Source organism: Tursiops truncatus, chromosome 4, assembly GCF_011762595.2.
Source record: "Tursiops truncatus isolate mTurTru1 chromosome 4, mTurTru1.mat.Y, whole genome shotgun sequence".
NCBI classification, from domain to species: domain Eukaryota; kingdom Metazoa; phylum Chordata; class Mammalia; order Artiodactyla; family Delphinidae; genus Tursiops; species Tursiops truncatus.
The window spans coordinates 38210500-38221754 of NC_047037.1; the positions used below are offsets into that span (position 1 = coordinate 38210500).

General features: G+C 48.9%; 1 protein-coding gene across 2 annotated transcripts in view; it reads right to left on the bottom strand.

Annotated features, from left to right (window-relative positions):
- RARRES1 (retinoic acid receptor responder 1) overlaps window positions 1-11150 on the bottom strand; it is a 41655-nt gene extending 30505 nt beyond the window's left edge. The window contains exon 1 of one of the 2 annotated variants that reach the window (XM_019946077.3): window positions 10816-11139. In XM_019946077.3, the coding sequence (XP_019801636.1) occupies window positions 10816-11094 (279 nt within the window). In that variant the 5' untranslated portion in view covers window positions 11095-11139. Of the gene's footprint in view, window positions 1-10815 lie in introns of both variants that reach the window. The other variant, XM_033855418.2, reaches the window with a different exon arrangement.
- Between the last annotated feature and the right edge of the window lie 105 nt (window positions 11151-11255).

Genomic DNA, 11255 nt, shown 5'->3' on the forward strand with positions numbered 1-11255 from the left:
CGCGGGCCTCTATCGCGGCCTCTCTTGTTGCGGAGCACACACTCCAGACGGGCAGGCTCAGCAGTTGTGGCTCACGGGCCTAGCTGCTCGGCGGCATGTGGGATCTTCCCAGACCAGGGCTCGAACCCGTGTCCCCTGCATTAGGAGGCAGATTCTCAACCACTGCGCCACCAGGGAAGCCCCTGTTTTTGTTTTTTTTTTCCAGCAAAAACTCCTACTTATCCTGGCACCTCCCTTACCTCTTTGGAGTAGTTCCTCAGAGCTATCTGAGAGGCTGTATCCTGGGCTATAGTTCTAAGTTCATCGAATAAAACATAATTCTCAACTTATAGGTTGTGCTTTTTTTTTTTTTCAGTCGACAATGGGAAAGGGGATAAAAGAGAATAAACAGCCATCAGAGAGGGGTCTCCACGAAGCAAAGGTAATGAGGGTGTTATTCCCTCAGCTTTGTACCTGGAACCAACAAGTGCATGAATGGGCTTTTAACAAGATAGAAAGTCATTTAAAAAACGTTAAGTCCGAAGTAACTCAGTATGGATGTCCCCACCCCGTATCTTAAACTTGTGTTTTTGTCCCTCATGTTGTTGGTGTGATCAGGTTTGCAGAGTGAGGTAAACTGCCCGCTAGAGTGGTTTTGAATCTAGAAGCTCCGTACCTGGGACGGAGCCAAAGCCAAACTCTCAAGGTCAGGCGTTCCTCCCTCTGTGCTGACAACACGTGTTGTGACGGCCAGATGGTGCAAAGCTAATCTATTCACTTAAAGACATTTTTTGAAAAGCTACACAGACATTTTTTAAAGAGCCTAGGCTGTCGCAGGGAAGGTGACAGGCAGGTCTGGCTTTCCCGACGTGAGGAGTGTTCCCACGGAGCGGATCATGGGGCTCTGCTTCTCCCATCCCCACGCTGCCAAAACTGCCCACATGCCATACGGATTAGGAAGTTCACATCCCTGTCCAAGCACAGCCAGGGGCACAGCGTCTTGCTCTAATCTTTTCCGGAATAAAGCTTTTCATGTAAAGAAAAAGTTGGCAAACACAGCAAATTACTATATGGCTGTATAACCTGAAGGAATGAAGCAGTAGCTCTTTGCTACACATTTCTTTTTAATTACGTGTAAAAGAGGACTTATGTACTGTGGCCTAGAACTAAATGCTTTACAGTCACGGACCGCCAATGATGTGGTTTATGTTCTAACCTGTTTTTGTGTGTGTTTGCTTGATTTTGTAGGTTCCTTGGTTTTTGTCCCCAAAGGCCATGAGGAAGGGTAGCCCCAGGCAGCCGCCCTGCCTCAGGACAGGCTCTTCAGGAGAGTGACCAGCACTTTGTTTGGGGGCTTCCCTTGCAATCAGTTCAGAGGGAAACAGGCCACTTTTAAAGTCTTGTTTAAGAAAGTGTACCATAGGGGCTTCCCTGGTGGCGCAGTGGTTGAGAGTCCGCCTGCCGATGCAGGGGACACAGGTTCATGCCCCGGTCTGGGAAGATCCCATATGCCGTGGAGCAGATGGGCCCGTGAGCCATGGCCGCTGAGCCTGCGCGTCCGGAGCCTGTGCTCCGCAACGGGAGAGGCCACAACAGTGAGAGGCCGGCGTACCGCAAAAAAAACAAAAAAAATGTTCCTCAAATCCCTATCTAATCAATGTCAAGCATTTATTCAGCACTTGTGTATAAAGCATTCTGCTAGCCACTGGGTAGAATCATGATAAAAACTATAATACATATATTGAGCTCTCACTACATGCTTCACGTGGTTTAACACAGTGCCCAGGAACTACTTAACACAGCACAAGAGTCCTTTGAGGGAAATACTGATCTTATCCCCATTTTAAAGATGAAGAAACTGAGGCACTTGCCCAAAGTTAAGGAATTGTCCAAAGTCACAGAGCCAGTAAGTAGCGAAGCCTGGCTCCAGAGCCCTGCTCTCCCCTTATACAGCACAGAGGTCATACAAACAGACCCAGTCAATCCCTTTAAGAGAGGGCGGAAAGAAAGCTGCCTGGTGTGTGTGTGGGAAGTGTGAGTGTGTGTGCGGGCGTGAAGTGTGAGAGAGGGAGGAGGGGAGAGAGAGGCATTGAGAGAGTTGGACTGTGCTTAAAACCACAGTTCCTGTAGACAAGACCACGCAGACCTTCTGGAAGGGAGAGAGCCAGGCAGGGAGTGGAGTGTGTATCCATTTCCTAGGTGGCCATAACAAAGTACCATAAACTGGGTACCTTAACACAACAGAAATCGATTCTTTCACAGTTCTGAAGGCCAAAAGTCCAAAATTAAGGTGTTGTCGTGGCCGGCCTCCCTCTGAGGCTCTGGATAGAATCCCTCCTTTCCTCTTCCGAGCTTCTGGCGGCAGCCGTCAATCCTTGCCTTCGAGCTGGATCACCCCAGTCTCTGCCTCTGTCTTTAAATGGCATTCTCTCTGTATCTTCACATGACCTTCTTATAAGGACATCAGTCACTGGACTTAGGGCCCACGCTAACCCAGTATAGCCTTATCTTAACTTGATTACATTTGCAAAGGCTCTATTTCCAAGTAAGGTCATAATCACAGGTCCAGGGGGTTAGGACTTCAATGTATCTTTTCTGAGGCCACAACAAACCACAACAGTATGGAAGTGACGATGATCTGAGACTCTGGAAGGAGTCCCTGGATGCACTCTTTCAGGCAGGGTTTAAGTGGGAGCTTGAGCCAGTGCAGCGCAGGAGGGGGAAATCTCCAGGACGACTAGGCTGGAGACAACTGGGGAGAGAGAGGGCGAGGACACTCAGGAAGACAGGTGAGCAGCCAGGCTGGGGAGATTAGCAACTTAATAGCGGGGATACTTGGAGTGGAGGTTACCATGGTGGATGGGGCCAGATTAGAGAAGGTCCCTTAAGGGACTTTCTTGCAGAGCCATGGGTCGCAAACTTGAGCTGGAACAGAATCTCCTGGAGGGCTTTGCTAAGTAAGACACAGTGTGATGGCCCCACCCCAAGTTTTGATTCAGTAAACCTGGAGTGGGGCCTGAGACCCTGCATTTTCACAAGTTCTAGGGGATGCTGATGCTGCTACTGCTAGGGACCACACTTTAAGAACTTCTCTCTAGACACTGAGTGGAACCACTGAAGTCCAGAGGGAGGGACAGGAAGTAACAAGTAGCTCCAGTGACTGTCACTAGAAGACAGATGAGCAGGAGATTAAGGACATGACAATTAATCCTCTCCAAAGGTTTGAGGGTATCATGAAACTAAACGAAACGGAGGAATGTCATCTCAAAGTTTGGTCCACCTGGAGTCTTTGGCAAATCAGGTCATGATGATTTAGGAAGTTCGTGGGACAGATCGACCCTCTGCTTCAGGGGGTGCAGCTGGTAAAACTCCGTGGCAACACAGCATGTGCTGTCTTTCAAGCAGGAACATGTGGAGAAGGCAGTCTGGATTTAAATCATTTTTGAAGAAAATTCACTCCTTCCTTCCTGCTACATGGATAACGACTTGGCCGTGTAATGCCATTTATATCCAGGAAGTTAAAAATTACATGTTCTAATAGCAACTCTACTAAGCCATGTCTCATTTTCAGTACAAAGCTATTTTCTGTAAAACACAAAGCTTTTGTTTTCATGTCAGTAGATCAGAGATGTCTCCAACACGTGTCCAGCTATCTCTATATTAGATACTATACAACATTTGCTTGCTTGTTTAAAGTTAAGTCATTGAAATACTGGGTGTGAGTACTGGACATAAAACTGAGGAACTTGATAAGGGATGGAGAATAGGTATTTATTACTCTAAGAGCACATTTTAAAAACCTAACACCCCCTTTAAACTCACTCAAAAAACACAACAAAAACCTAGGGCAAATGTAAGAGCAGGGATGGTACCCAGAGAAACCTTGCTGTCGGATGCCGCAGGGGTCACGAAAACACCGAGACTCTGGGAGTCTCCAAAGATAAGATTCTGCCCAAAGCTCATCTACAGAAAGAAAACCCTTGGGAATTCCCTGGCAGTCCAGTGGTTAGGACTCTGCGCTTCCACTGCAAGGGATGTGGGTTTGACCCCTGGTTGGGGAACTAAGATCCCATATGCCCCGCAGCGAAAAAAAAAAAAAGGAAACAGAAAACCCTGTGCTTTGGGGGAAGCCTGTCTTTTGTTTTTTCTCTCTGCCACTGGTTCCTAGGCATGGTTCCTTCATGTAACCTTAGAGCCGGTGGTGACAGCCTTAAACTTCATGTTTCCACATTGAGGAGGTGGGCAGTGGGGACAGACGAGTTGTCAAGAGCCCGAATGGTGATGCTAATCTCCCCTCGGGCACACAGTGGGCCTCACTGGCCTAACAGACTGGGCTTCTAAATGTCCCCTCCAGCCTTCACATTTGGTAAGAAAACATAAATGTCATGCCATTCCGGGAAAAGCAAACTTCTTCATTTTATAAGGTTAGTTTTATGAGTCAGGCTTAGTTGGAGATAAGTAAACAACTCATCTGTGGACGAAAATTGCTATGCTGCTCTTACGTTCTGGACAGAGAGAACATCAGCGTATTACATTAGACCCTGGAATTATCTCATTGCATTTTCCTTCTCTCGGGCAATGCCTTATGGGCAATGCCAGATAAGGCGATTGCAGTTTACAGAACAAAAGTCAATGACCTCCAGATCAGGCCCTATCCTGTGGGGTCCAAGGAGACCTTTGCACGGGACACTTCATCAGGCTAAGGAGCAGTGGAGAAAGAGAGACAGAATACTGTGTGTTCATCTGTGTGGCCAACTCTGAGTACGAGTTCTTGACCCTTCTTCCAAAGGAGCCAGGGTAGAAGTGGCCAGAGGCAGTGTTCCCCTCCGCTTCCCCTCTAGCTCAAGGTGGGGCTCAGAAAATTAGAAAAGGCTGGTTGTAAGAGATTTGAGGTATTCGATCTCCCTCCTCCTGTAGGAGGGCTGGGAATGGGTCGGGGCCTGGCCCAGCCTCCTGTTCCTGATGCCCAGTGGTCCCAGCACCCTTCCAGCTACCTTTGTTTTCATCTAATATTTCATATTTGTCTCTAGCAGGTCCCTATGCTAGGACGTGGCGATAAAGAGAAGGGAGGCCTTCCACCCTGTGGAAGCAGACACACATGCAGGGCAAGAGAACAAAGCAGCCTACAGTCAGGTACCAACACGGGGTGTGGAGGGTGGGCGTGTTTGCGGGTAAGGAGGTTACCAAGGCTGCAGAGATCAGCCAGTGCTGCCACCTCTTGGGTAGAGGCACGTGTTTGGCAGTGTGGTAAATACTTGCATGAGCTCGCAGCCACCCGGAAGCTGGGTGTGGGAGGCTGAGTAATGGCCCCCAGAGATGTCCACATCCTGATCTCTGGGATCTGTGAACATGTTTACAAGGCAAAGAGGATCTGGCCAATATGATCGGGTTAAGGATCTTGAGTTGGACAGAGCATCCTGGATTATCCAGGTGGGCCCAGTGTACTTACATGGGTCCTTATAAGGGAGAGTAATGTTATACTCAGGAGGTGCTACCTGCTGGCTGTGAAGATGGAGGAGTGCGGGCGGCCTTTAGAAGCTGGAAAAGGCAAGGAAATGGATTCTCCCCTAGAATCTTCTGAAAGAATGCAGCCCTTTCAACACCTTAATCTTAGCCCAGTGAGACCTAGTTCAGACTCCTGACCTCCAGAATTGTAAGGGAATAAATTTGTGGGAGTTGTTCTGTTTTGTTATTTTCTACAAAGTCTGTGGTCATTTGTTACAGCAGTGAAACTAATACAGATACAAAACTACCTGGGATCCTTTACATAGTGTTCTGTGTTGGCACCTCCTTGTGGGGCCGTTGTGGGTTCACGTACATCTCGTACACAGCTACAGTACAAGACTCTTTCATAACTCGACTTTACTGGCTAGAGGCGTCTCGGGCCATCCTAAGCAGTAACCCAGAGTGGGGAACTGCTACGGCTACTGTGGGACCAGCTCTGGGCAAACCTCTTCAACCGAGGGGCCGTCACAAAGGCAAATAAATACCACGGCTGCAAAAGTGTGACTAAATCTCTAGGGTGATTCATGCTGATGAATTGAGATCAAGGGTCAGGTTGGATCTGGGAGACTGTGTGTGCATGTGTGTGTGTATACGTGTGTGGAGTTAACATTCCTTGTCTCATTAAGATTAGTCATTCTGGGCTTCCCTAGTGGCGCAGTGGTTGAGAGTCCGCCTGCCGATGCAGGGGACACGGGTTCGTGCCCCAGTCCGGGAAGATCCCACATGCCGCGGAGCGGCTGGGCCCGTGAGCCATGGCTGCTGAGCCTGCGCGTCCAGAGCCTGCGCTCTGCAACGGGAGAGGCCCGCGTACCGCAAAAAAAAAACAAGATTAGTCATTCTAGGGCTATTGACATTCCGTCTGCAGCAGAACCACTGAGGCCCTTCAAGGAAGAGTGTGCAGCCAGGCCACACTCCTGATGGCTAAATTCACAACCCACCAATGGTGGCCTAATTTATTTGGGATCACTACTAATGTTCCACGATCACATGCACCCTTGGCCATGACTCCCCGTGTGGCAAGACAAGTGGAAATGCTGTGGGCTGGTAAAAAAAAAAAAAAGTTTGCTGTTCAAAAACAACTTCTTACAAGCTGGTTAAAAGCGTTAGCTCATCCACGTGCAGCTGGCTTGAGCGACTGAGGGACATGCGCCAGGAAGGCCAAGGCCTAAGTATACCCTCAGGGCCAGTGGCCTTTCCCACCCCATGCTGGACCCAGACTCTGCAATCAGAGCCTGCAGATCAGGTGGGCGCCGCGGTGGGAGGTGAGCGGAGCCATTGGGGGCACCTGTGCCATTTCATCAGTGGCAGTGGCCGGAAAGGAGGGCGGACGTGGGCCTCGGTTCTGTGCTTTCAGGATTGTTATGTTTCATCCTTACGGCAGAGGGCGCTGAGGAGCGCCACCTGCATCCTGCCGACAGCCACCCCCTACTGTTCTTTCATGAGGGCTGTAAAAGCACTTAGGAGCCTTGCTAGCGTGAAAGCAGAGATTCTTTCACTTAAGGGTTTTATTACTTATCTTTCCCCTCCGTATTCATTGCGGCCTTCTTCAGTCTCCAGTTTTCATTTCTATGGTCGGCTTGATGTATCGCTTTCCTATTCTTGTGAACCATCACCTCTAAATTATTGACATTAATGGAGAGAAGCCTTTCAAGGAGAGCAGTAATTAGATGAATTGTGCTGCATTAAAGTGCTTCATAGATTGAAAAGGGATAAAAGAAAAAGCTTTTTCTTAGTAGACTAGGCGCTCACCCAGCTGCCTTGTGGCTCATCAGACCGGCTCTGTTCCGCCCAGACACACCCGGGCGCGCGCGCGGGGGGGGGGGGGGGGGGGGGGGGGGGGGGGCGGGCGCAGCAGCCCAGCCCACCAGCGCTGGGGTGGCCCGATTCTCACCAGAGGTCAGCTGTTTTGCTCCCAAACTTACCTATGCCAGGTGTACTCATTACCTAACTGCATAATTAAATGTTCTGGTGAAGAGCGGGCACAAAAAAAAGATGTTATGTCCACAAAATCCAAGTTAAATGCAGTAGAAAGAATTGATGAAATCAAGTCTCTAAAACTCTTGCTGGTAAATTGCGTATGGGTGAGTCATAGTTAGGCAAGAAAAGTCAAAAAAAAAAAGTGAAAGGAGAGGATCGTGAACTGTATTCTTGCAAGTGCTCCCTCCACTGTAAATAAACAAAAATGGAAATCACAGATGCCCATTATGGGTGTGTCTTCTTGCTAGAAAGACTGCAAGGAGTGCCAATTAATGGCCTTCGCCCTACACAAAAAGACAGATGATAGTTTTATATTTACTGATTTTAATTTAAATTGAAGCAGTTAAGGTTTGGGCGTAACTCCCTCCTGCCCCACCTTTGGTCAATTGTTTCAATTATTGATATGTTTCCAACTACTGGTCCTGGCCTGGTCCTTGTGAGCAATCCCTAAGCAAGGGCTGATTTCAAATGGGTTGCCTTTCTCCTGAAGTTTGTGCACATAAAGATCTCGCCGGTCTCTCTAAATGCCAGGGAAGGGCTGGCCTCTCACCAGCTGCTTGGGGCAGGGGCAGTTGTCGTAGGATTTACGATTGGACAGAGGATAGTTGTCTCAGTGTAAGAGACAGCCTCACATCGTCGGGAGCAGGGCTGATCTAGGATACCCTGGGTAGCATAGGAGCTCTCAACACCACCCCTCCATGCTCTGGGTCCTAAGGCATCAGAAAAATAGGAGCCTCCTGGTCGTGGAAAGGTAGTGTATGGTCAGGAAAGAGATGTCATCAGACAAGGGCAATGAGGGAACACAAGTCATGGTCTGTGATCTCTCCTTACAATTAGTAAACTAAACAAAGCAGAATGCTCGCAAGCTCGCTAGCTAGCTCTGATTTCTTCTCAATACTTCCTTGCATTTACTACCACAGCTATTACTGCATTTTACCACTAGAGGGCAACAGTGTTCCTAAAATGAGGGTTTGTTGCAGAACCGAAACATCACTTAGAATCAAGGAATTTCAGAGCTGTTAAGAGGTCTTAAGAATCATTTGGTTCACTGGCTTTCAAAATTTTTTCGGCTGAAACACATAGCAAGAACTGCATGCTTCATAATGACCCAGTTCATACATGTATGTTTGCAACATTTTGAGGCACTACTTACCCTGTCTTCTGCAATGCACTCTAAACAGTTTGTATTCCAAACTATTCCATTTAAAACAAAACAAACAAACAAAAAAAACTGCAACCAATAAATAAATTTCATAACCCAACAGTGTGCCATTAGTTTGAAAAACCGTGACTTGGTCCCAGCCTCTCATCTGTAATACAAAGGGATGCACTGACCCCGAGGATGGAGAAGGATGCTATCAGCTACACTTCTCTCGCCCACCCAGCCACCTGCTAACCCCGGGTCAGTCCTAGAGGAATGACAGATATTGTCCAGCAACTCAGTGCTCACTCTAATAATGCACTGATTGGATAAAGAGTTTTGAGGGTCTATCATTTTCCACTCTTGTCAATGCTACGACTGCTCTTGTAATTGAAGCAGAAATTCCTTGCATTGAAGGCTCCTTGCAGGTGGTGCCTGTTCTCCTCATTCAAGCAGTTTCAATCAATCAAGCAATTTCACTGAATTCCAGGGAGAAACTGAAACCACTTTAGTCTCTAGAGTCTTGGCCCTGAAGATCACTAAGTTCTCTTCCTTGGCTCCTTGATGTTAAAACATTTATAATCACTTTGGGAGGAAATGTAAAGGTAAACCAGATGATGGAGGAAGGTACCTTTTCTTAGGGTCAATGTCCTGGATTCTTCTACTTCTTAACTCCTCATCCCTCTCCTGCATACCTGTCTCTAATTTACTGATTATCCCTCCCAGCTTTTTTAGGCCAAAAAAGGAGATCCCTTTGAAATTCAGGATTATATTATTACAGGCGAAAACAGTAACTGAGCTCTCTGTGGATAAGACAGGAAGTTTTTCTTAACTCACTTGGATTTAGTTCATTTTATGAAAAGTGCCAAGTATTTTATTTTTTCAATAAGGGGTTAACTAAATGCATGAAAATGCAAATTATTTTATTATTTATTTTTATGGTCTTACAAGCAAGAGAAAAAAATTCCTAGGACCTGAAAAATTCCTGGTGCACTTTAGAAATCGGAGCTTGGTGTTCTGTAGGGAATCCTTGCCACTGATAACCAGGGAGGAAATATTCAGGGGGGCCCCTCTTTGGGCTCTGGAAGGTGGCGACTCACTTACTTTGATAGAAAGTTCTCAAGCTCTGTTCCCTCACTTCTCTGTTGGGCTGGTAAACTGAACTTTTTCCTCCCTGACACAGCAAAGATCTGTTAGAACAGGTGACAAGCACAGGTTGCCTTTTTTTAGGAAAAATTTTATTTCATCATTCAATAAATCTAGACAAGCTGGGTGTAGGGTTAAGTCTTTGAAGAACCAAGGCCGAACTTCCAAATGGCTTTCTCACACCCTTAACACCACGTCTAGAACAGTCTTAAAGAAAAATCCTACAGCCACTCTTTAAAATTCTATTTACACTATTTACTAAACTCTAGATTCCTTAAGGCTGAGTCTACAGGCTTCGTGGAATATTGGAGGATTACTGGAAAAAGCATCGTCACTTTTGGGACAGGCTAAGTGTAGTTCTGTAACTTTCGTAATCTTCTACTTGATGAAGAAAACAACGTAGCTCCACAGGCACAAAATGGTACCTACAGCCAGTGCCTTGAAATCAGCAACCGAACGAGCTGCCACGTTCTTATTCACTCCGTTCACAAAGAAAACAGCCCTGGTTCACTCACTCCCATTAGATTAAAGCAGACGCCAGGATTACGAAGGTTCTCGCCCAGGCCAACGCGTAAATTTGCAATATTATCCTGAAGCCCTTGCAGGATGGCCTGCAATTAACCAGGGAACGTCAGCGGTTCGGCCTGGAAACTGGCTTAGATTTTGGAAATTCCGCCCTGAACTAATGCTCCGTGACCACCCCATAGCAACCAACTCTGGGTAGTCGCATAAAAGATCTAAGCCTTGCCTTTTGGGCCTGCTCCTCAGTTTCCCCATGCACCTCTTTCCCAGGTATGGGAGCTGCCCTGTAAAAAATCTTTATGGCCTCGTAAATGCCAGAAAGAACGAGCCAGCTTTCTACTGACTCCGCGCACTGACTGGCCTTTCCACGCCTAAACAATTCCCAGCGCCGAGGCGCGAGCCGGGATCCCAGCAGGGGCCTGGCGCATCACAGTCTCCCTCGCGGATCCGCCGCCGGGCGCACTGGCGCGCGTACCCAGGCGTCACCACCCACGCGGCTCGCGGCCTGTCCCCGCGCGCGCCCACTGTGTCGCTCTGGTACTCACCCACGCGCGGCCCTCCTGCACCTCAGCCAGCACTCGAAGGGCGCTGGGCGAGCTCGCGCGGAAGTTGAAGAAGTGGAGCGCCGCGCGCGCCGCCTGCGACAGGAGCCCGCGCGGGGGCTCCGCGTCCTGACGCCACCCGGAGTCCTCGGGCTCCCCGGACCCCGCGGGCGCCGCCGCCGCCCCCTGGAGGGCGAGCAGCAGGAGCAGCGCGAGCAGCGGGGCGGCGGGGTACGGGTCCCCCGGCCGTGGCGCGGGAAGCGGTTGCCGGCGGAGCTGCATGGGCGCGAGCTGGCGCGACGCTCGACGGGTCGGGCTTCGAGCGGGCTGCGCCGGCGCTCGAGTCAATAAGGCCGCGCGGGCCCCTCCCCTCCGCCCCCGGGGCGGCGGCTGGAAGGAGTCCGGGTCCCGCTCGGCCGCACCCTCTCGGCGCTTCCCGCAGC